Source organism: Magnolia sinica, chromosome 4 (assembly GCF_029962835.1).
Source record: "Magnolia sinica isolate HGM2019 chromosome 4, MsV1, whole genome shotgun sequence".
NCBI lineage: Eukaryota > Viridiplantae > Streptophyta > Magnoliopsida > Magnoliales > Magnoliaceae > Magnolia > Magnolia sinica.
In genome coordinates, this window is record NC_080576.1 from 14246800 (window position 1) to 14273170 (window position 26371).

The 26371-nt window shown below is 40.5% G+C and overlaps 1 protein-coding gene across 5 annotated transcripts in view; it reads left to right on the plus strand.

Moving 5' to 3' along the window:
• The window catches only part of LOC131242522 (phosphatidylinositol 4-phosphate 5-kinase 8), a 44010-nt gene that overhangs the window by 10840 nt on the left and 6799 nt on the right, over positions 1-26371 (plus strand). For 3 of the 5 annotated variants that reach the window (XR_009169651.1, XM_058241222.1, XM_058241219.1), the window contains exons 2-7: positions 2577-2717; positions 2884-3969; positions 11471-11638; positions 21647-21812; positions 22453-22563; positions 22645-22832. Coding sequence is in view for 4 of the 5 variants with exons in the window: in XM_058241222.1 (XP_058097205.1) it covers positions 2701-2717; positions 2884-3969; positions 11471-11638; positions 21647-21812; positions 22453-22563; positions 22645-22832 (1736 nt within the window). In the remaining variant the exon portion in view is untranslated. Of the gene's footprint in view, positions 1-2119; positions 2235-2576; positions 2718-2883; positions 3970-11470; positions 11639-21646; positions 21813-22452; positions 22564-22644; positions 22833-26371 lie in introns of all 5 variants that reach the window. The other 2 variants (XM_058241220.1, XM_058241221.1) reach the window with 2 other exon arrangements.

Genomic DNA, 26371 nt, shown 5'->3' on the forward strand with positions numbered 1-26371 from the left:
ATGAACCACATCACTAGTTGATGGAATCATAGGTGAATTTATTAATGGCAGAGTGTCCCCAATAGTATTCTAACAATATTTACAGCTTGTAGCTGTAGAATTAGTGGCTCAGCCTTGAGGTTGACTATGAAGGACCTAACAATAGTCAACAATATGTCCATATCTACTACAATGAGTGCGCAGACAATCCATACTATGATCAGGGCTAATACTATGGCCACGACCTCGGCCACCATCATGACCTCCTCTCCTGTATCTCTACCTTGCCCAACACCAACATTAACAAAATTCTTGAATCTTGTTACTAGGGCATATTTTGCAACCACAATCAATCCCATAGTTGTACAACGTTTCTTATCACATAAAAGCAAAACATATACACTGTTAAGTGAGCGTAAAGTAGGCGAACCAAGAATTTGAGCTTGAACATGCTCAAACTCTCTAACACCCACCAACAATTCCAATAGCATTTTCTTCTCAACACATTTTTTTTTTTTGTCCCTGCATTTGTAGAACAAATAAGAAGATCTAGGAAAGGCAATTCCTGCCGCAAATCACCAAACTTAGTATAATAATTAGACACTGATCTCTTCTCCTATATCAAATGACTAATCTCCTGATAAATATTGTAAATTTGGACCATATTATTTTGATCAATATACAATTCAGAAGCAATCAACCAAATCTCATGCGCAATGGACAATAGAAAAAGTCATTCACTAAGCTATAATTCTATAGAATTCGGGAGCCAGAGAATAATTAACAAATTGTTCGATTTCTACTCTCCATAAGAAGGATTAGTCATATGAGGTTTTGATGTACTACAATTTACATTTCCTACTTTTGTTTTCTTCCAACAAACATCTTAATAACTTTTGACTATCGAAGATAATTGTCGGGCTTATGTTTATGACTTATAATCTGCAACCCAAGATTCTTAGAATGAACAATCAACCTCTCCATCTTGGATGTGATGGGATCAGTTGTCTCATATGTTGATGATGAAGTCATATTTAAATCCTAAACAATAGTACTACATATCAAGACTTCACACCCCCCAAAAAAAAAAAAACCAACTATTGCTTTTGGAAGTCTCCAAAGAAAGATTAAAAAAATTCACAAGGCAGCAATCCTTGTAGTTCCAAATCAACCACCAAAGACAAGAAGGGAATCTTATGGCTAAATTCAACAGATATTAATAAATCTTTATAACCTTCAAAAAGATAAAAACAAATCTTAAATACCTGATTGCTGATTGCAAGGCAAACATTGTAAATCGGGATGGAAAGAACCCAAAAAATTGTCCAAATGAAAATATCTAGCAAACCCTAGCTGCCACAAACTAGTTTATGAAATACCTGGAAGAAAAATGCCCTGAAAACTTGATCAAAACTGAACGTCCAGCAACCCTTTAAAAATTAGAAACTGCTGCAAAATCCCTCTTTTTTATTTTTATTTTAGAGATAACAAAGAATTTTATAAACGGAGTGTAAAAAAACTTAGAAGCTAATGAATCATTGATTGTCACTGATTAGGCTGCAACGACTCTCAAACCGAGATAAAAATCTGAGAAGAAGAAAGAAAAGAAGAGAAAGAAGAACAAAAAAGAGGAAAAAGAGAAAGGGAGATCAAGAAGGGAGGAAGAGGAGAAAACCTTAGAAGGGTTTTTACTTCGATACCATTTCAGAGAGAAAAAAGCCTTTGGAAACTAGAGCTGGAATTCCAACCTCCTTTCTTGTTTATACTAAGTGATATCCCAAATTATATAAAACACCCTTGGAACCAAGGGCAAAAGAGAAAAAAACAAAAGAAAAAAAAGGAGAAATAAGAGGAAAATAAGAGATGTCCCATGGTCTAGGGAGAGAAGGCCCACGGTCCAGAGAGAGAAGGCCCACAGTCCAGGGAGAGAGAGAGAGGGCCCACGGTCCAGAAATTTATGTGTCTACATTTTGAAAACCCTAATAAGAAGATGAGGAGAGGCTAGGGGTGTCACCACCTATTGAGCTCCTCTCTTTCTCTTGCTACTCATTCTCCCTCACTCTCTTTCTCTTTCTCATTCTCAATCCCACTCAAGAACAATTTTGATATAAACTTGAAAAATTGCATGTGGAATCTCCAGGGATGCGCTTAGGCGTTTTGGGCGCTTTAGGGGCAGGTGTGCCTAGCGCCTTAACTACACAGGATGGGACCCAATTGGACAAATGAAGACCCCTGTACACTGTACATAGCCTCAGGTCAGGGATCTTATAATTCCTCCTGAAATTACGTGATAGACATTTGCTACCAAAATAAATTTCGTTCTTGTCTCCTTGAGCGTGTACTAATTGAACAATGAATTGTCTGTCCTGAAGCTTTTCTGACCTGTATTTTGTACCTAAAGGTGCAGACGGAATTGCATCATTCCTGACCTTAAATCAATATGATGAAAAGGAATATCTGGTATCCTCTCTTTGATACAGTGAAGGATGAGTGGAATGTAGCCAATTACTGACAAGAAAATGAATGAGGACAATTATCTTTTCATTTGAATGTGTGTGGCCCTTCTGTTACGCTAATTGTCTTTTTGCTACTTGCAGGGTTTCACTATCAGAATATGAGATTCTGCTTTCCTATATTTAGGTTGTGGAGGAAGAATGTCTTGTGTTTACTCTTATTCATGAATAATTTTGACAGTGCCAGACCATGTATCTGAGATGAGCTATGGCAGATGGTGAAAGGTGTTCTTCACTCCCCCCCCTTTTTTTTTTTTTTGTGTGTGTGAGTGTGAGATCAGTTGCATTATTTAAATATCACCTCCAGAATCATTTTGGTTTCAGTTCATTATATTATTCTAGTCAGGATGTTGATCTTTTGATTGAAGTTCCAGTATGTTCTGCTTTTCAGGCTTAGTGAAAAGGTGCTTCCGAATGGAGACATCTATGTTGGTAACTTTGATGGATTGCTTCCATGTGGCATGGGGAAATATACATGGTCAGATGGAACAATCTATGAAGGTAACTGGGAGAAAGGCAAAATGACCGGAAGAGGGCGGATGTGTTGGCCATCAGGGGCAATATACGAAGGTGACTTCTCTGGAGGCTACCTTCATGGTAGTGGCACTTTTGTCGGACTTGATGGCTCTATTTACAAAGGGGCCTGGCGGATGAATATACAACATGGACTGGGAAGAAAAGATTATTGTAATTCTGATAGTTATGAGGGTTCTTGGAAAGAAGGGGTACAGGAAGGCATTGGTAGATATATGTGGGGTACTGGAAATACATATATCGGGAACTGGAAAGCAGGGAAGATGTGTGGAAGGGGAGTCATGAAATGGGCAAATGGTGATTTGTTTGATGGTCTTTGGTTGGATGGACTGAAACATGGGTCTGGTTTATATAAGTTTGCTGATGGGGGGCACTATATTGGGATATGGAGTAAGGGGCTAAAGGATGGACAAGGAACATTTTATCCTGCTGGAAGCAACCTTCCTTATCTAACAAAGTGGTATGACTCAATTGGATATTATGATGGCAAACAAAGTGTTCTGCGTCATTCTGCATCATCAAATTTGGAAGAATTCGGGACTCGGAAACTGAGTATTAAAAGAACCATTTCTGAGAGATGGTCCTTACGTGGTCTTTTCAGAAATTCTGGCCGAATATCACATAGGGCTTTATCATTGGATGCAGATTGGAGCTTTGGTGATTCTGTTCGCGAGATGCCGTTGCATGACAGTGGTCATATGTTGTCATGTTCTTCATACAAAGATGAACAAGAGGCACAGGATGGCAGCATTCATGCATATGAAAGAGAATACATGCAAGGAATCTTGATCTCGGAGAGGATTCTGGATAGTGTGCAATCCGTGCCACACAAAAATAAACAACGTCGTAAACAGAAATCAAAAGAAGCAAAGAAACTAGGTGAAACCATTAGGAAAGGCCATAGGAGTTACTATTTGATGCTCAGTCTGCAACTTGGTATCAGGTAAAGGTGTTATTCTTAGAATAAACTTGCAGAGCTGATTTTCACTGCTATTGTGTTCCAATATACAATATAAGCTGGGCTTTATCTATGCTTACAGAAGGCATGCTGCCATGAAAGTCTTTTATTGCTTTTGTTAAGGTGTCTTCAATGGTTATTCCATTCCATATGTGTAAGGCTATCTTCGAATTTTAAAAAGAATGCCCATAAGTAACTTTTTAGAATAATATATTTAGTATTGTCTGGCACAAGGCTATGATGATGATGACAAAGAAGAAGAAGATGAAATATTAAAAACTTTAAAAGAATGAATGAAAAGATAAGAAGAAGAAAATGAAGAGAATGGGCAAAAAATGAAAAAAAATGTGAATACTCTCTCATGTCTTCCCCTTATTTTATTAGAAATGTCTTATCATAAGAAAATGACATAAATTCCTGCACACATGTACACATACTAACTTAAACAAACACACCTAAAAATACCCTTACAGCTCAACACTCCTCTCAAGTTGGTGCAAACATATCTATTATGCCCAACTTGCTTAAAAGTTTCAAGCAATCTAGCTTTGCAAACTCCTTTAGTACGAATGTCCGCCAATTGAAGTTATGTAGAAATGTAAGGAGTGCAAATTAGTCCAACCAGCAACTTCTCCTTTATGAAATGCTGGTCCACCTCAATGTGCTTAGTGCGATCATGATGAACAGGATTGTGAGCAATACTTATGGCAGCCTTATTGTCGCAGTATAGACGCATTGGTCCTGGAGTGTTGTATCCCAACTCTGATAACAGAGATCGAAGCCATAATATCTCACACACACCATGAGCCATGGATTTAAATTTTGCTTATGCACTAGATCTTGCCACAATGGATTGTTTCTTACTCCTTCAGGTGACTAAGTTCCCCCCAACTAAGGAGCAATACCTAGAAGTCGATCGTCTTTCAGTAACTGAACCGGCCCAATCTGCATCAGTATAGGCTTCAACCCTTAGGTGACCATGTCTAGCAAACAATATTCCTCTCCCAAGAGATGATTTCAGATATCTAAGAATCTGATGAGTTGCCTCCATGTGTATTGTCCTTGGATTATGCATGAACTGACTAATATTTTTTTGAGAGGTAACACAATTTTATTAAAAGCCGCTAACCAAGCGGAAAAGAATACAAAATAACAAAAGGAAAAGGAAAGACTAAAGCCCCAAAAGGGTTGCAATGATACAAGGATCCAAATCCTTCAAACTTGAGGCCCACTCAAGGACCCAAGAGATGGCCTCATGGAAAATACGATTCACCTCTTCAGACTTGTTCTTGAAGCACCTCCTGTTTCTCTCACCCTAAACAACCCATAAGGTAGCCATTGCTGCCAAGTGCCAAACCACCTTACTTTCTACCCACCCCTCCTTCGTCCCATGAAGCCATTAGGGAAGGGATAGAGGCCAACATCACCCACTCAACATTCAGAGTCAGAAGGAAAGAATCCCAAATCCTCCTCGCAAAAGGGCAATGAATGAACAAATGATCTACCAACTCCACATCCCTCAAGCAAAGGAGGCAAACATTCAAGAGTGCCATTCCTCTCTTCCAAAGATTGTCTATTGTGCGCACCCTAATAACACTCACTGCATAAACGATATCTAGCCGAATAAGAGACAAGTAAATTGGTCGGCCTAGTAACCTCTAAAACCACCCTGCATCAACTAATTGTTGAACATCCTCATCATTCAATCTATGATTTTGTTCAATTGGAGTATCTGCTAGCGTTGCTCCAAGGTTACTGATCTCTTTCAGAAGTCTAGGCCGTACTTTCTTTGAGAGATGAAGATGCCCTGCCTTAAACATGCCACCTCTATCTGAAGAAAATACTTTAGTTTGCCCAGATCCTTAATCTCAAACTCCTTTCCAAGGTACCTCTTGAGTTTCAAAATCTCCTCATCATTCCCAGTTACTACCATATCATTTACATAAACAATGAGAGCCATTGTCTTCCCCTGGGATCGTCTAATGAATAAAGTATGATCTGCTTGACTCTGTGTGTAGCCAGCGCTTTTTACTGCATTACTGAAGCGCTCAAACCATGCTCTAGGTGACTATTTGAGAACATATAAGGCCTTCTTCAGCTTGCAAACCTTTCCATGGGTATTATGATACAAATAATCAGGAGGTATACATGATATACCTCCTCCAAATCACCGAGAAGAAAGGCATTCTTCACGTCCAACTAATAAAGTGGCCATGTCAAATTTGCAGCCATAGACATGATTACTCATATAGAGTTCATCTTTGCCACCGGTGCAAGAGTCTATTGATAGTCAGTACTGTATGTCTGTGTGTAGCCTTTGGCAACTAGGCGGGCCTTATATCTATCAATAGATCCATCTGGTTTGCATTTCACAGTGTACACCCACTTACTCCCCACTGGATGCTTCCCTCTAGGAAGGTCTACCAAGTCCCATATTTCATTTTTTTCTAGTGCTTTCATCTCCTCATACATAGCATCTTTCCATTGCGGTTTGGACAAAGCATCTGAAACACTAGTAGGAAGAGAAATAGAGGAAATAAAAGCCAGGAAAGAACGATAAGATGGTGAAAGAGACCTATAAGAAATAAACTCTGTCATGAGATGTTGAGTACGAGAATGTTTACCTTTTCGAACAACAATAGGAAGATTAAGATCATCAATACTATCAACCACACGAACAAAATTAGGAGAAGAAGATGTGATAATGGGAGTAGTAGTACTATCTGCATCCAAGGAAGGACTTTCCTGGGGTGGCTGGTCCTCTGGCTTCTCTTTTGGCTTCCGTCTTGTGTCAATTTGTAACTCTTTAGCAAGTGCACTCGTATTCTATAAGCTAATAGTACCACTAGAACCAGTAGAAAAACGTATGGTGGTATAGGAACATGAAGAAACAATGAGTCAGTCCTCTCTTCACCAGCACTCACCCCTGAAGAGAGGCACCGTGAGAAGCGAAGAAAGGAATAGACTCATGAAATGTAACATCCATGGATACAAGACGATGCTGAGAAGCATGATGATAACACTGATATCCCTTTTGAGAGGCAGAGTACCCTTGGAAGACACACTTAAGGGCCTTTGGATCAAATTTAGTATGTGATTGTTTGAATATGGACAAAACACACGCAAAAGACTCTAGGTGGGATTGGAAATAACGGATGACTAGGGATAAGGACCTGAACGGGGGATTTAAAGTCAAGAATACAAGAAGGCATGCGATTTATTAGGAAAGCTGCAGTGAGAAAAACATCAGACCAAAAAGTCTTTGGGACATTCATATCAAATAACAAAACTCTTGTCACTTCCAGGAGGTGACGGTTCTTTCGCTCTGCCACTCCGTTTTGTTTTGGTCCGATGTAAATCCCATGGTTATGCAAATGTGATTTAAGTCCAGAATAAATGTACTCCGATATGAAAAGGATAAATGTCACAAATGTAAGTGCCAATGAAACAACTGGTCTTTATTGCTACTACTGGAACTATTAGTAGCAATGCAGGATTGATGTGCCATTGGCTGAGCTGATGGAGTCTCGAGAAGGTATAAGCCATTAGATTCCCAGCTACTCCCAACTGTCCTTCTTGAATGTAGATCTTGGAACACATAATGAATGTGAAAAAACGTTACACTACTATTCAAGGATTTTGTGATACTGCTAATAAACAATAAGTTAAGGTGAGATTTGGGACATGTAACACAGAAGAAATGGACAAATGGGAATAAACAAAGACATTTTTCTTTCCAGCAATAGAAGAAAGCGAACCATTAGCAACTTTAAATTTCTTTTCCAGAACAAATAGTGTAACTTTAAAAAATAGAAGACTGACTTGTCATGTGATTTGAGGCACCGGAATCAATGATCCACGACAGAGAAGTGGAGGAAGAAAATGTATCGGTATGGAATGCAGACGCAGGTATACCTGTTTGTGCATAAGCTTAGGAAGATGGATTTTCTAACTATGATACTTTATGGCTCAGGCTCTCCAACTCATCTTCTAACATGTAGACCATCTTTGGTGAGGGATTAGCTCCCAGCAGGGTTTTAATAGGAGTAGACCGTGAGTTGGGAGTGGTGATGCTAGTGGATGTGGACCCTTTTGCAGTAGACGCTGTATTGGCTGCAAATGTACCCGGTCTTTTCACAATGTGTGCACTTCAAATTCTTTTTCTCCTTGGTAGGCTTCTTATCACCTCTCTCATCTGCCTTATGGAAACCAACACTCGATGCAATGGTTGATTTATCTATAGTCACATTATTATACTGTTATGTGGAAGCCAACCTACTCTCCTCACTCTGGATGTGTGCGTATACCTAACTCAAAGAGGGCAATTGATCTCGTCCAAGTAACTATATTCTAATCAACTTGAATTTTGGATTCAGACCAGCCAGAAAATCGATAATGCGATTCCTCCCTCCATTCTTATACATCACAACATCTTCAGTGCACACTGGTTCATATGGATCATAGAAATCCAACTCTTCCCACATATGCCTCAAAGTTGCAAAGTAGGCTACCAAAGTTTTCTCCCCCTGTCAAAATGAGCAATGTCCTGTCGTAGTCTATAAATCTAAGTAAAGTTTTGCACCTGAGAATGAGTTTTGGCTGTAGTATCCCAAATATCTTTGGTGGCGATTTTTAGAAACATAAACCCATTACTCACATCTAGCTCTATAGAATTGATAAAAAAGGCCATAATTGACAAATTCTCTGCTTCCCACTTATCATGAGAATGATCAATGATTGTTGGTTCCTTTGTTTTTCCTGTCATATATCCAAGTTCACCTCTTCCCTCCTATAACCATCTTCGTGGCTTGTGACCATTGTAAATAATTGGGGCCACTTAACTTCACTGTCATCATTTGTGTTCCCAAATTATATAGGGATGGACCTCCAGTGGAATATGAATTAACATCAGTATTATTGCTGTTTGACGTCCTTGCAGATGAACAACGTCAATTCTGACTAACAAAAAAGGTTTCTTTATCTTAAACAGTGCTTCTAGGCTCTTCTTGGGCTTAGGTACACACCAATTGGCCCCCACAAATTACTCCAAAAGACAACTAAGGGGTGTTCACATAGCCAGATACTTTAAAAAAAAACTGTCAAGTTAATGTGGAAAATTTGAATCTGATCTGGTTCATACACCTCCAACAAAAAAAGGCCCAAAAAATCCTAGGTGATGTCACTCCCTCTAATGCAGGGGCATTTTCACATTGGGCTTGAGTGGGGTCGCTTGTGGGATGCAAGGGCACACTTGGGGTGGGTGCGGCCCACGGAGGAGGTCTCGTGTTCGAGACTCCTTACCAGGGGTGATTAATGCGCATTTCACACCAGGCTCGAGTGGGGTAGCCCGTGGGATGTGGGGACACACTCGGGGTGGGCGGCCCATGTGATTTGGGGCCCATGAAGGGGGTTCGGCCGAGGTCCTAACCCATGCGATGTGGGGCCTGGGCTATGAGATAAAGGGATTAATTCGCCATACTCTAACGGTTCGAGCTTTTAGAGCAAGTGGTTAATTGTCCTGCATCAAATTGGTATCAGAGCAGGAGGTCTCGTGTTCGAGACTCCTCACTGGGGGTGATTAATGCAGGGGCATTTTCACATTGGGCTCGAGTGGGGTCGCTTGTGGGATGCAAGGGCACACTTGGGGTGGGTGCGGCCCACGGAGGAGGTCTCGTGTTCGAGACTCCTTACCAGGGGTGATTAATGCGCATTTCACACCAGGCTCGAGTGGGGTAGCCCGTGGGATGCGGGGACACACTCGGGGTGGGCGACCCATGTGATTTGGGGCTGATGAAGGGGGTTCGGCCGATGTCCTAACCCATGCGATGTGGGGCCTGGGCTATGAGATAAAGGGATTAATTCGCCATACTCTAACAGTTCGAGCTTTTAGAGGAAATGATTAATTGTCCTGCATCACCCTCGGGTAGAAAATTTGTGATTTTTCTCTCCACAATGATCCGATCAACATGAGACCACTTCCAATCAACTCCAATAAAAAAAACTGAACCAAACAATACTAAACAATACTAACTTTGATTATGAAAATCACCTTGTAGGATTGCAGCCATCCAATTGGTTCCAAAACCCACGTTTTTCAAAAAATTTTGTGGACTGCCTCGATACACCATCAGATGCTTTAAAAAAAATGAAAAAAATCACGAAAAACTATGATAAATCAAAACGATCTGGGTGGTAGTGGTTTTATTCTGATCTGACCATCCTGACTGTACGGCTGCTAATGTCGTAGTACGGCCAAATGATGTCAACGCTTGCAGACAACGCTTCGAGTCGCCTTTGATCCTCCTTTGTTAAACTCCTATGAAGATCTCGATTTTCTGATACCAAGATGAAACATTAAAAACTTTAAAAGAATGAATGAAAAGATAGGAAGAAGAAGAAAATGAAGAGAATGGGAGAAAATGGAAGGAAAAAAAACATGAATACTCTCTCACGTCTCCTCCTTATTTTATTAGAAATGTTCAGAAAATCACATAAATACCTTCACACGCATGTACCCATACTAACTTAGACAAATACACCCAAAAATACCCTTACAACTCAACAAATGATATTTAGCATTATGTGAGACAAGGCTACGATGATGATGACAATGACGACAATTCTTGGAAAAAAATATGATGATGATATTTAGCATGCTAAACTGTTATATATTATACATATGCAAATTTGCTTTTGGAAACAATAAATGTAACATTACATATTACGTGCATAGGATATTATATTATATAGGACATTCATATCTATCCCCATGCGAGTTGTTCAATAATTTATTTTGTACTTTTGGTAACATAATAATACTGCTTTCTACCATTTATTAGCAAAGCTGTAGTGAAAAGATGTATTTATCAATAAGAGTGGTGAACTAGTGGCTCCTTTTATTATGCTACCTATTATCATTGTTTTATTTCCTATAAAAGAGAATTACACTACGATATAACTTTATTATATATTTTTATCTTATGTCTCTATCTGCCCATTGTTTAGTGTTTGTGCTCAGGATCGCACGTATGCATGTGCTTTTTCGTTGCAGTCTTTGAGAACTGTTGCTCTTGCTCTGCCAGCCTGCTACTAGGTTTCCCACCCAGCTACTGTTTGTTCAATGGGAGACTGTATTTGCAATTTACCATTTCTTTCATAGAGTTTTTGTTTATAATCTCTGGATCCTCTGCATTTTCCTTTTCAATTTATTTTCTTCAATTATACATATTCTTTAAGATTTTTTATGTCACGAGTTAATATTTTTCATGACACGTAGTTCTTCTTTGCATGCATAAGTTTGTACTTTGCACTATAACGCAACTTGTCTTCTTTTGTGATTTATTTCTGTCTAAGCATGTAATAAGACTAATTGGATTAACCAATTGTCTCAACATAACACCAGCTCATTTTCCACAACCCATGATTCTTTTTGTTCTTTATTTTTCTTATGGTATTTTTCAAAGGAAATACTCATTTAAGTTTACAGGTACACTGTTGGAAAGATCACACCTGTCCCTATGCGTGAAGTTCGATCTTCTGATTTTGGACCTCGAGCTAGAATACGGATGTACTTTCCCAAAAAAGGTTCCCAGTATACGCCTCCTCACTACTCTATTGGTTTCTATTGGAAGGATTACTGCCCAATGGTTTTCAGGTATTACCTTTCTTATGAACCATTATGGTTGGTTCATGTGGTACTTCTAACTCGAAGCTTCTTTGTTCATCACTATGTAAACATTTAAACAATGCTTGGCCCTAAGTAGCTGAAAAAAGCCTTGAAACATTGACAGAATGCTTAGTCCTGAATTATTTTTGAACCTTTCAATAAGAACTTGAAAACTGGATTGTTTGAGGTGTTGACCGGAATCAGCAGGATGTCTCATCATGGCAAGTTTCTTCAATACTAACGGCAGTTCCTGTGAACAAGAAACAGATGCCCCACCTTTCAAAACATCCATAAATGATGGCAGAGCATGGTAGGGGATTCAGTGAAGTAGTATTAGGGGATGACGACAAGCTCAAACCTTTAACTAAGGATTAATATGACATATACACTATACCATCTCCATCAATCCCATTACCTTCCTTGGATAACTGACATTGAGGCTCAAATAGAAGACAAGAAGGGAAAGGCAAAGGGAGAGGGAAGTCCAATGATCAGTCAAGAGATGCTGAACACTGGAGATGCTTCTCCAACAGAATATTCGCTTTTGATTTATTGTCCGTCCCAACTAAGGCAGACTGTAGAAAGGTTTGGGTTGGGCACTGAGAATCCTAAGTTTTTAGTCATGTCTCCTCAATCAACAACTGAATTGAAGCATTATTAGATTTGGAAGAATAGACCTTGGCAATAAGGAAGCTCCAACATGTTCAAAATGAGGTTGGAAGTGGTTAAAAAGTATAATGTGCTGGCTTCTATATTGTGCCTCCAGGTGAATTCAAATGGCGTACGAGGACTGAATTTTACATCTTTGCCATCCCACTCCACGTTAAAGATATGCAGCAAAAAGCGCTTGGGTTGATTTATTACTTTGATGCATTGACATGAATTTTTGTTCAGGTAGTTATAACTGGTCATGATTGGATTCATGTAGACCTGCTTCAAGAAAACCCTTTTTCCTTTGGTGGTTGAAGATTGAGTAAGATTTGTTGTGCCAGAGAATTAGAAGAATTCAGATTTGAATTGGACATCTCATATTATTTGTAATCCAATTAGTGTGTTGCCATTGGGTTTGAAAACAATAAATCCAAAATCATATCCTGTTAGAAATTCCAGAAAGCTACGGGAAATAATATTTGAAATCCATTTTAGCAAAAATAATGCATTTTGGAGTCCCTTGGCCTTGAAATAAAAGTTGCCATGACGGAAAAACATAATAATAATAAAAATCAATTGGATTTGGAAAAATATGCAGAAGAGAAAAGTTAGCCAAGTAATTCAATGGCTGATGTCTGTACGTCAGCACCAAAACTAGAAACTCCGGATATAAAGCCAAAATCATGTCTTGTTAGAAATTCTGGATATAGAAAGCCATGGGAAATAATATTTGCCATCCAATCTAGCAAAAATAATGCATTTTGAAGTCCATTGAAATAAAAATTGCCATGAGGAAAAAAATCAAATGGATTTGGAACAAATATGTAGAAGAAAGAAGTTAGCCCAAGTAATTTGATGGATGATGTCTGCACCAAAACACGCACACTTCTCTGGAGTTGCAGATGGAACTTGGCGTAGTGAAAGAGAATTGTTCTACCTCCAACCAACAAATCAGGTCATCAGTTGCATGCATGGTGCTTGTGAACAAGGACCGAACAAACGGTAAGTTTACGAAAAAAATCATATCACTAAGAAAGATAGGAATAAGAAAGATAACTTGGAATCACTCCAATGGCTTCACACCAAATTCCATTCACAGGAAGTTTTCTTGCTCAAAGAAGCAATGTGGAGAAATTTCATTCAATATGTCCATTATCTCAAGTCTTAAGTTTCAAACAAATATATATAAGAAAACCTAAGCAAACCCTAAGTCTAGAACTATTCTTGACCGTTCAAATCTATTAATGGTCAAGATCAAACATAAATATCTAATAACCTAAAATAAAATTGAAAAATAAAGCAGAAATAAAGATGTGCCACATGGCACAAGGATGATCTCCAACATGCAACAGGTACGTCCACACATCCACACGTGATCAATGGCCTAGATGAATGTGGTACAACGTGTCCATTCACGTAAACCCGAGATTTCGAACATATCCAACGGTCCGGATAGCCAAACCGATGTGTCCAAGATATCCAACGGCATGGTTTAACGTTTGTAACGTCCAGATGTGGTCCAGGTTAGGTTAGGTGATGTCCAAACAGTCCATGGATGTATCAATCAATTTCAAATAAGTAGCCCGTATGCATTTTCCTAGTGTGGGGTCTTCAAAGATGCACAACCATGCATGTGGGGTCTTTAACGCGGCTAAGAACTCGAATTGGGTCTATTGGGCCCCGTGTAATGATCATCCAACCATAATGAAACTGGGGCTGGGGCCTCAACTCTCATCCTTTGATAAACTCGTGTAGGTGCTCGGATGCCCTCATCAACTCCCTTCGGCTGAGAAGAGTTCACTTTTGGCAAAATAAAACTGCGATAACGCTTTAGAAGAGCCGAATCTAGTCTCTGAAGCTCATTCTCAGTGTTCCAAGTGCTATCTGACTCTGACCTGTTTTTCCAGTTGACGAGATACTTTTGAAAACCTCCATGTTTGTTGGAAACCACTTGTTCATCCAAGATACCTTCTATCTCATCTATTTTGGTATGTATGGATGGTAAATGAGGCAAAGAATGAGAAGGCTGGTTTGGTAAGAGCCACGGGTCATGGAATGGATCGGGAGCACCACTATTTGGGTCAATGTGAGGGTTGGGAGAAGGGTCAACGGGTGAAAGTGTTAGACCCTTAAATGACACAAGATCTTCTACGTTGAATGTAGTACTGATGAGGACATCACATAACGTACACCCTTACGTACGTATCAGAGAAGGTGGGCTGCATCGATTTCCCTGTGGCTAGGTGAGTACTCGTGATTGTGTTGAAGACCCCATGTGCATGTGTGAGCATTTAGAAGACCCCACACTGGGAAGATGCACATGGGATGCTTTATGAAGTGATCCAGACCGTTGGATCGGTGGGACGCGACGATTGCTCCATTGGATCGCATTGATCACATGATCGGGCCATTGATCGTTGATCGTCCACATCAGTTTTAGACTTTATCATCTTTTAGGATTTAGTTTTTATTTTTATTTTTTATATTTGGACATATTATGAGCGTTTTGGTTGATTTTATTTAGACTAGGGCTATTTTTGTTAAGATTCACAAGACAGGGATTATTGTAATTTTTGAAACTTCTTGGATCTATAAAAAGAGGGGGGCGTGTGACCTCTCTCCTATTGGATTTTGTGATTAAAAAAGGAGAGAAAAGCTCTTGCTTTCTTCTCTCATCTTCATGCGATTTGAAGATACTTCCATGTAATTTAGAAGGAAGATTGGTGCGAGGCTAATCTTCTTTAATGGAGGTGCGAGGTCTCCATCTATCCCTACACCATTTCTCTTTTCTCCCCCATCCAGGTATTTTCTTTAGGTTCTTCATTCTCTCCATCCCAGATTTTCGTATTCTCCTAAACCCTACTTCCTCATACCCATCTACAATCCAAAACCTAATTGACCTAAACCCATCTTCCCATGCCACACGTGTGACCATACGACTACACATGTGAATCCCACCATTTTTATATCAAAACCCCTTTCTTCTATCCCCCAAACCCTAACCCTAAACCTAAAATTCCTAATTTTTCTACTTTCCCAAATTACTCAGACCCTAATTTTCACCCTAGGTTGCATTAGGTTTTCTATTTTGAAATAGACTATACCCTATGCTAATTGGATGTCCCTACATCCATTAGATCATAGTTTCTTTTTTATTTAATGATCTTGTGTTACGATATTGGTAGCTTAGGTCAGGATTATGCATGATTTTCTTTTGATTTTCATGATATTTGTGATGATTATAGCGATGTTTGTATTTTTTTTTGTTAAATATCTTAATTTGGATATTTGATCTTATATGTTACTTAGTTCATGCATCGGTCCTGCATCAAGAACTAATGCCCATATCAGGTGGAAGATCTATAAAATATGCATTGAAACCCAATCTTTTCAATATCTTATAAGGTCCGACACTACATGCTTCTAATTTCTTCATGGCCCCTTGCGGAAATCGTTTTGGCCTTATTCAAACCATCACATAATCTCTTACTTAGAATTCTTTAAACTTGCGATGAGAATCAACAAATATTTTATACTTTTCATTGCTCATGGTTATCAGTTTCTTAATTCTATTGTGCAAATCATGAATATGATGTGCAAATGAATATGCAAACTTTATGGCCTATAGGAGACTGACATTGGAATGAGATCTATAGGCTTCCTAGGCTTGTAACCATGAACTACTTCAAAAGGATTCATGCCTACCAATCTATTGATTGAACTGTTATAAGAAACTCCACAACTGGTAAAACCGAATCCCAAGTCCTAATATGGTCACCCACAAGACATCGTAATACATTACCTAAGCTTCGATTGATCACTTCCATTTGACTGTCAGTTTGAGGGTGATATGCCGTCGAGAATTGGTCTCATACCCATCATATGCCAAAGTGTTTTCCAAAAATAGCTCGTGAACCTCACATCTCTATCAGACACAATGGTCTTTGGCAAATCTTGCAAGCGAACCACCTCTCCAAAGAAAAGCTTGGCAATTTAAGAGGCATCAGATGTTTTGAAACATGCAAGAAAATGAGTCATTTTCGAAAAACGGTCCACCACCATAAAAATGGAATCGTGCTTTCTGCTCGTATTAGGTAGCCTAAGTATGAAATCCATACTGATATCTTGCCAAGGAGTGTGTGGTACTGTCAAATGCATATATAACCCGATATTTTACTTTTTCTGCTTTGCCAACTGACTAGTCCTACATTGCCAATAATTTTGGTAACGTCTCGCTTGAGACCGAGTTAATAAAATCTATCCTCAACAAGGACAATAATCTTATCTTTACCAAAATGACCGACTACTCCGGCATGAAGCTCCCAAGCTAGAAAATCTCACAGGGAGGTACGAGGAATGCAGAGTCTATCACCTTTAAAAAAGAATTCATCAATCAGGACAAACCCACGGTCACTCCTTGACTAGTCACCCAAAAGTGATGTGTACACCATCCCAAAATCTGGGCACCCAAAATATTCTCCTTTCAATTGATCAAACCTATTGACTTCCACGCTCATGGATTGAATTAACGCTACTGTATGACTAAGGGCATTGATAGGTTTGTTCTCGACTCAGGCTTTGTGTTTCAAAACAAAAGTGTACTCTTAGAAAAACTCAACCCACTTGGCATGCCTTGGGTTTATTTTTTTTTGAGAGCTGAGGTATGAGGTATCACAAGGCCCCATGATCAGAAAAAAGGCGAACTCTTGTGATAGTAGGTAATGTCTCCAATGTCGTAAGGATTGGACTATCGCTTAGAATTCCTTCTTATTGGTAGAGTAACGTTGCTTCGCCTCATTCAACTTCTCACTAAAATAGGCAATAGGGTGCCCTTCTTAGCCAAGCATTCCACCTATACCTATACTAGATGCGTCACACGCAACCTCGAAAACTTTAGAAAAGTTAGGAAGGTGCATGACATGAGCCTCAATCATTTTAGCCCATCTCCTTGAACGCTTTGGAGACAACATTAGTCCATTTGAACTCTCCCTTTTTAAGGCAATCCATAATAGGAGCCATAATGGAACTAAAGCCTCGAATGATTCACCTTTAAAAAGTAACTAAACTGTGGAAGCGATGCACCTCATGAATGTTTTGCGGTTCGGACCAACTTACTATAGCCTTGACTTTCTTGGGATCCGCAAACATGCCCTCAGATGAAGCAATGAATCCTAAGAAGATAACTTTATCAAACATGAAAGAACACTTCTTCATGTTGACATATAGCTTCCTATTTCTAAGGACCCCGCAAACTTGCCTCAAATGGTGGAGGTGTTGTTCTTTGGAGGTACTATGAGGATGTCGTCGAAATATTCCACAAGGAACTTACCCATAAAAGGCCTCAACACTTGGGTCATTACTCTCATGAATGTACTCGGAGCGTTAGTCAAGCCAAAAGGTATGACCAACCACTCGTATAACCCATCTTTCGTCTTGATGGTTGTCTTCCATTCATCTCTTGGGCGAATGCATATTTGATGATGCCTACTTTGGAAGTCAATTTTAGAGAAGATTGTGGCACTGGCCATCATATCCAAAGTGTCGTCAAGACACAATACAGAAAATTTAATGTAGTGGCATTTTCACACTGGGCTCGAGTGGGGTGGCCTGCGGGATGCAAGGGCACACTCGGGGTGAGTGGCCCATGTGAGGCGGGTGACTCATTTGCGGTGAGACACATGTGATATGGGGCTCACAAGGGGGGGTTTGGCCGATGACCTAACCAATGGGAAGTGGGGCTTAGGATACGAGATAAAGGGATTGATTTGGCATAGAGCAAGTGGTTAGTTGTCCTGCATCTAAGTGGTATCAGAGCAGGAGGTCTCATGTTTAAGACTCCTCACAGGGGGTTATTAAAGCAAGGGCGTTTTCACACCGGGCTCGAGCGGGGTGGCCTGTGGGATGTGGGGCACACTCGGGTTGGGCGGCCAATGTGAGGTAAGACCCATGTGAGGTGGGGCCCACGAGGGGGGTTCAACTGAGGACCTAACCCATGGGAAGTGAGGCTTTGGATATGAGATAAAGGGATTGATTCATCATGCTCTATCAGTTCGAGCTTTTAGAGCAAGTGGTTGGTTGTCCTGCATCAAAACCAATACTTGATCGTGATCTTGTTGATGGTCTAACTGTCCACGCACATGTGCCACATGCCATCCTTCTTAGGTGTGAGGAGGGTTGACACGACACATGGATTCAAACTTTAATGAATGAACCCTTTCCTAAGAAGTTCATCAACTTGCCCTTTCAATTCTGCATGCTTCACAAGGTTCATTCGGTAGTAGGGGAGGTTTGGTAGTCGACCTGAGGATTAAATCGATAGCATGCTAAATGTCCCTCATGGGTGGAACCTCATTCGGTAGATCCTTTGGGAAAACATCATGAAACTCCTCCAATACGAGAATCACCTCAGGTGACAACTCTACGCTAACCTCGGAGGTAACCTCTCTCACCACGAGGGTGTAAACTATCGAATAAACTCTAGCCTTTCTTTCAAACTCTTTGGTGGTTATTATGTGGAGAGACTAATGTTGAGGCTTATTCACATCTTTCGAGTCACCATTCTTTATGTCCTCTTTCTTTTCCGAGGCGCTTTTGGGCTAGAGAGGATTTAACCCAATCCTCTTACCTTCGTAAACACAAGAGCATGTATTCGAACAGCCGAATAGTGTCACATCATGATCATACAACCAAGGTCTGCCCAAAATGATGTGGCCTACATCCATTGGCAAAACATCACACCACAGTGTGTCTTGTAGGAAGAAAACTGAATGGGAACAAGGCAATGCTGAGAAACCAGCACCGAGGACGGATCGACCCTTGAAACTTGATAGATCTGAGGGTGATGGACGGGCTTTAAACCCAAACGAGATACAATGCTAGCGGAGAACGCATTGGTGCAACTGCCACTATCAATTATTACTTTACAGTTTTTGTCGCCACAGTTAGTGTAAGTATGTAAAATTGAATTCCCGCACCAATCATCACTTTCTTTGGCCTGGGACAAGGTGCATCTAACAACTGTAAGTGGTGCGGCCTCAACTTCTTTAGCTTTTTCATCACTAGTGCCAACTTCGGCCTTATATACTTCTTCTTCATAATTGCTCTGATCATCCCTATCCAACTTGCCAATCATGAGGGCCTTATTTCACTCTTTCGTAGGGCATTGGTATGCGAAATGGCCATATCCTTGACAGTCATAACACTGCGCTTGCTCACCTCCCCTTGAGCTACTAGTAGCTAAACATTTACCCTTCACATATCGGTTGTTGGACGAAGTGCTAGTAGGGGCTTTAGAATAACTCCCCAAATTAGGCCTCGCTCCCTTGGGAGTGGCCTTGACATTAGAATCGCGTGAGTTGAATCGCCTCACGAATTGCGGTTTTAGATACCGCTCGAGTTCTTGCACCACTTGATATGCATGCTCCAAGGTGCTGATGTCGTGAGGAATGAGCTCATGCTGAAGCTCGGGTCAGAGGCCCATTCTGAAGTGAGAAAGGGTCACTAACTGGTCCTCCCTGATGTTACATCACATCATCTACTCATCAAATTTTGCGATGTAATCAACCGCGGGCATAGATCCTTGATGGAGGGACTACTACTGATCCACGAGCCTTTGGTGGTAAGAGGGGAAGATACTTTTCCTTTAAGATTTCTTTCATCTCTGTCCATAGTGAGATTGGATCTTCACCAGACCACCCAATCTTCTGCTCAACATTTGTCCAAAGCAGTTTGGTTTGGCCCACCAATTTCATCTTGGTGAGCCTCACCCGACGGTTATCAGACATATCGTATCACTCAAAATAATGATTCGTGTCTACAAGCCAGTCAAAGAATTCCTTTAGGTCCAAGCGACTGTCATAACTCGCTTCAATCTTTACGCTCTTCATCACTCGCTCATCGAGATTAGGGTGGGTTCAGTACTATCCAAGGGGCGGTTGGGTACGACCCCCCACCACGGCCAACACCTCGGCTACACCCTCTCTCACGTCTTCCACCTTGACCTCCCGCTTGGGATTGGTCATCTTCTAAATTTTTCATGGTTTGCATGGAGGGAAGTTTCCAACTCAGTCAATATGTCCATTATTCCAAGTCTCAAGTCCCAAACAAATACATATAAGAAAACCTAAGCAAACCCTAAGTCTATAACTATTCTTGACCATCCGAATTTATTGACGGTCAAGATCAAAACATAAATCTCCTGAAATAAAACTGAAAAATAAAGTAGAAATAAATGTGTGTCATATGACACAAAGATGATTTCTAATGTGCAATAGGTGTGTCCACACGTGATCAATGGCCTTTATGAATGTAGTCCAACATGTCTATGGCTCGGATGTGCAGACTAGAGTGTCCATACACCTAAACTTGAGTCTATGAACATATCTAACGGTTCGGATCATCAAACCGATGTATCCAATATATCCAACGGCATGTTCTAACGTTTGTAATGTCCATATGTGGTCCAGGTCAGGCTGGGTGACGTCTAAATAGTCCAAAGATGTATCAATTAGTTCCAAATAAGCAACCCACACGCATCTTCCCAGTGTGGGGTCTTCAAAGATGCACAACCATGCGTGTGGGGTCTTTAACCCGGCTAAGAACTCGAATTGGGTCCATTAGGCCCCATGTAATGATCATATCCAACTATAATGAAGCTGGGGCTGAGGCCTCAACTCTCCTCCTCCTTCGATAAACTCGTTTAGGTGCTCAGATGCCCTCTTTACAGTGTCTTGCTGAAATTGTTCATGCAGTAGGCCCTGGATACTTACATATTACATTGGTTCAGTTTAGACATCTTCTGACATGGTTATCTTCTTTTTAAGCAGTTAGCTTTGGTCAGTTAACATTTTTATATCGTGTATATTCAGGGGTGTTAATTTTGTCTAATTTACATTTTTAGTTGGCAATCCTCACATTTTTTTCTTCACAATCTACATGTAAACTGTTTCCACTTTATGGTCTTTCTACTAACATTGTTTAATCCTTTATGGTCTCACTGAATGGACATTGCTCTGCTCATATCAGATAGCATAGCCCCTGTCCCTTTCATTTCGAGTTGGAGATGAAAAGAAAGGCATTGGAAAATTGCACTTCTTCGTTTACACAAGGGATGCTTTGGAGAATCCAAACCCCCTAGCTTTTAGATTCTAGTACTTTTTATAAAAAGAAAATCCAAGAAAGTAGGACTTCTCTCCCAAACAAATAGGACCTTAATTCAGATATGTAGTTCGAATGAGTTTAGATTTATGTAATTCATTTTGCAACTTTGAGAAAACTTGGCAATCTGTTAGAAGGATTGCATGTAAAGGTGTTTGAAAAAAGCATCTTTTTTTTTTTTTTCCCCAGGAATCTGAGAGAAATGTTCAAGATAGATGCTGCAGATTACATGATGTCCATATGTGGTTGTGATGGTTTGAGAGAGCTTTCTTCCCCAGGGAAAAGTGGCAGCATATTCTATCTCTCACAAGACGAAAGATTTGTGATAAAGACTTTGAGAAAATCTGAACTTAAGGTTTGGCTCCATTCAGAAGCTTCTTTATTGCAATAAGTTTGATTAGAATTTTGTGCCTCTGCAACAGTTATTGTTATTACAATAATGGTATCATCTTTTGATCTAATTAGCGGATTTAAAAACCTCAATTGACTACAGTCTTCCATAATTTAAGGCATCAAATGTCGAGATATGAATAAGAGCAATATCCTAAGAGAAGAAGACAATGAACCATTAAAATCAATATCTGAACAAATTAAGGCAAATCAGCCGCTCCGAAAAAATATCCAGCAATCAAATGCCTAAGAAATGAGCCAAAAACCACAATCGCACTGGATTTTGGAGGGCCTCAAGTCTCACAAGAAGTGGATGTCTAGCTCCATATTCTGCTCCCACTCAAGATCATGCTGAAGCTGTTGCTTCTTAACCTTCCACATCACAAGGTTTCCTGTATGCATCATTTAATGATCTCTTGTTTTATTGTCATGTAATTTTAACAAATATCATGGGTAAGATTTAAATGTGTGCTAAATTGATTTTAGTCATTCCTTTTTTCATATTTTTACTGGAATATAAGATAGAAATTTGAATCAATAGTTCAGAGTTTGACTTGATAGCCTTACTCTTGAAAGGTTGTTGATTGATAATTTTTGTTGTGCAGATTCTATTGAAGATGCTTCCTAACTATTACAATCATGTGGGCACCTATGACAATACCCTGATAACAAAATTTTTTGGGCTTCATCGAATAATGCTGAGAGGTGGACGAAAGGTATACAGTCTATTATTTTAACTCTATATATTTGGTTTGCGATCAGCATTGGTATTGCTTATACATACCTATCTTTTGCAGGTCCGTTTTGTAGTGATGGGAAATATGTTCTGCACAGAACTGCGAATCCACCGTCGTTATGATTTAAAAGGATCATCTCAAGGAAGATCTACAAACAAGTGTAAAATTGACGAGTGCACCACATTGAAAGATCTTGATTTGTCATATGTATTTCATTTGGAAAAATCCTGGCGTGATTCCCTTTTCAAGTAAGATATTGATTTGATTGACTTGTGAAATGCCACCATTGTTATCTTTCACTTGACTATTTCTTTCTATGGTGAAGTACCAGTTATTATTCAAACTAGAGTGAATGATATTACAAATCTGGGGAAACCTGAAATCTTACAATCCCTTTATTCTGACCGCCATGTTTGCAAAGTCCTATCCAGCCATTCCACTATCAAGGACCATATCTTTAGTTAAACCATAGGACATCAAGTCTTTTCTTACTACCTTCACCCATGTCCTTCGAGGCCTTCCCCATGCCCTTTTAGAGCCTTCAACTTGAACCAACTCATTCTTTCTAACTGGCGCAGTTCTTGGTCTCGTTGGACATGGTCAAACCATCAAAGTCTACTTTCCCTCATCTTATTACCTATTGTTGCTACTCCCAAGTTCCCTCTAATTTCATTCAGTTTTATTCTACCCTTCTTTGTCTTTCCACTCATCCATATTATCATCCTTATGTCAGCTAGGCTCATCCTATGAACATGTTGCTCCCCAACTGCCAACATTCAGTCCCAAAAAGTATGACTGGTCTTATAGCTATCCTATTAATTTCCCCTTCTGTTCAATTGCTATGCCTTACTCAAAACTCCAGAGGCACATTTCCACTTCACACCCTGAGCTCTAATGCTATGAGCAACATCTATCTTAATCTCTCCACTCATATGGAATATTGACCCAAATATTATGTTTACTTTGAAGCCTGTTATATTGCAGTGTTGCATGGATTATAAACACTATTCTGCAGTTCAACTCCGTAAGCCAAGTTATCATTGGTAAATTCTTCAGAACAATCCTATAAGGTCCACTAAACTTTGTGAATGGCCATGCTAAGTGCCTCATATGATAGAATGAGGAATGAGTTAATGTCATAATTTTATTAAGAAAATATACTATTTAAGGTTGCTCTACTATTTAAGGTTGCTCTATAATTTTCTTCCCTGGTTGCCTGCTTCTTGGCATCTTTGAGAATTGTTGCTCCCCAGATTCCATTGTTGACTATGCAGCTATGTCATGTGGCGTTCAAGCTGTTGGACTTGGTTTGAATGGTGGGCTTCATTATGTCTTAATGTTCAAAAAGCTGACATTCCATTCAGCACCTGCTCTACATTCCCTTCCCTTCGTATGTCCTGTGTCTGCCTGTCTTCTTTCTTGCTGTTTGTATCTTAGATTAGATCCAGGTTCGTTTTCCATCAAGTTCTTCCTCCTATGCCTTTCTCTTCCTCCGTTTCTCTCCTTTTGCTTTCTCTGGCATGCAATTGCTGTCCCTTTTTCTGCATAAAATGCCCGATGTGTCTCGGACTCCTCCTTGGAGCATGGTTTCTTAAAATGGTTTGATGCTCCGTAGTTGGAAATTCCAAGCCTGAATAACTACCATGTTGATGCAGGACAATTAACCATTTGCTCTAAAAGCTCGAACTATTAGAGTATGGCGAATTAATCCCTTTATCTCATAGCCCAAGCCCCACATCGTATGGGTTAGGACCTCGGCCGAACCCCCTTCGTGGGCCCCAAATCACATGGGCCGCCCACCCTGAGCGTGTCCCTGCATCCCACAGGCTACTCCACTCGAGCTCGGTGTGAAATGTGCATTAATCACCCCTGGTGAGGAGTCTCGAACACGAGATCTCCCCCGTGGGCCCCAAATCACATAGGTCACCCACCCCGAGTGTGTCCCCGAATCCCACGGGCTACTCCACTCGAGCCCAGTGTGAAAATGCCTCTGCATTAATCACCTCTGGTGAGGAGTCTCGAACACGAGACCTCTTGCTCTGATACCAATTTGATGCAGGACAATTAACCATTTGCTCTAAAAGCTGGAACTGTTAGAGGATGGTGAATTAATCCATTTATCTCATAGCCCAGGCCCCACATCGCATGGGTTAGGACCTCGGCCGAACCCCCTTCGTGGGCCCCAAATTACATGGGCTGCCCACCCCGAGCGTGTCCCCGCATTCACAGGCTACCCCACTCGAGCCCGGTGTGAAATGCACATTAATCACCCCTAGTGAGGAGTCTTGAACACGAGATCTACCCCGTGGGCCCTAAATCACATGGGTCACCTACCCTGAGTGTGTCCCCGCATCCAACGGGCTACTCCACTCGAGCCCAGTGTGAAAATGCCCCTGCATTACATGTCTTGAGGCTTCTGGACAGTCTGTCGAGGAAGCTGATGTAAAATTCCATGGGGCTTAGTGTATGAGGTGCTGATTTGGCCATCAGAGGCATAACACAGTTGTAAGATTGCACGACTGTCCGCACATTCTCCCATTCTCCAACATCCATCTTTCTTTGGTGTCTACAAGGCCGGGACAACACACAAATTTTCTTTGATAAGGCCCTTCTGCAACAATTCATCAACCTTCTTCTTTAACTCAGCATATTAGATTGGATTCATCCTATAGGCTGGTAGGTTAGGAAGCATGGACCCCGGGACGAGGTTGATAACATGTTGGATGTCCCTCATAAGAGGTAACTCATCCGGCAATTCATCATATACCAGATCTGAAAAGTTCGACATTAACCTTTCTACTCGTGGATTCATCACTTGCCCCATTGTCGAGACCTCGTCTTTGACCTCCCGCGTCACTGGAGCATGCATAACACCTCCCCCTTTGCTCTCTTTGAATTGCCATAAGACATTGGATGACTTCTTTGGCTCAACTTTCTTTTTCATTGGTTCACTTGCTTTCATAGGCATAAGGAGAATCTTCTTGCCATTGAATTTGAAGGTCAATATGTTGTCCTCTTCATCACTAAACACCTTTCGGTCAGAATGCCAATGCCTCCCAAGAAGTATATAAGAAATGTTCATGAGAACTACATCGCACTAGATGGAATCTTCATAGTAGCCTATCTTGAAGTTCACCAAGCACCCCTTGGATACTAGAATGGTCTTGTCATTGACCTGTGCAATCTTGTAGGGGTGTGGTTGTGCCACCACTGGTAATTGTAGCTTCTCAACCAGCTTTTGAGATGCCTCATTTGAACAATTTCCCCCATCAATAATCAGGTTGCATACCTTATCACCACACCTAAATCTGGTTTGGAAAAGAGTAATTCATCGCCAATCTTCAGTCTCTTCCTTCTTAGGGGTTACAAGTACTTTCCAAACAATGACCAATATTCTCTCTTCCGAGCCACATTCATAGGTGTTTTCTTGCTGTTCATTTGCCTCTCATGGATCTTTTTCCCGTTCGGATTCATTATCTTCTTCTTTCACACAAATAGCATTAACTTTCCAAGGGCAACGTGCTGCATAATGCCCATTTCCACCACAACTATAGCAATCCACGTCTTTCATATCCCTGCACGAATTACTTCCTGTAGGAGCCTTGCCTTTATTCTTCAGCAAACGAGGTGGCCTTAAACTTGCAGGCTTGCTGGTTGTTACATTATCAGGAGCCCTTGTTCTCTGACTAATCTCAGCATCTCTTCGACTCACCAACTCACTGATAACGGCGCCAAATCTTCTCCCAACGGACTGTTTTAAGTTGCTGCTCAATTTCCAGAGCTAATT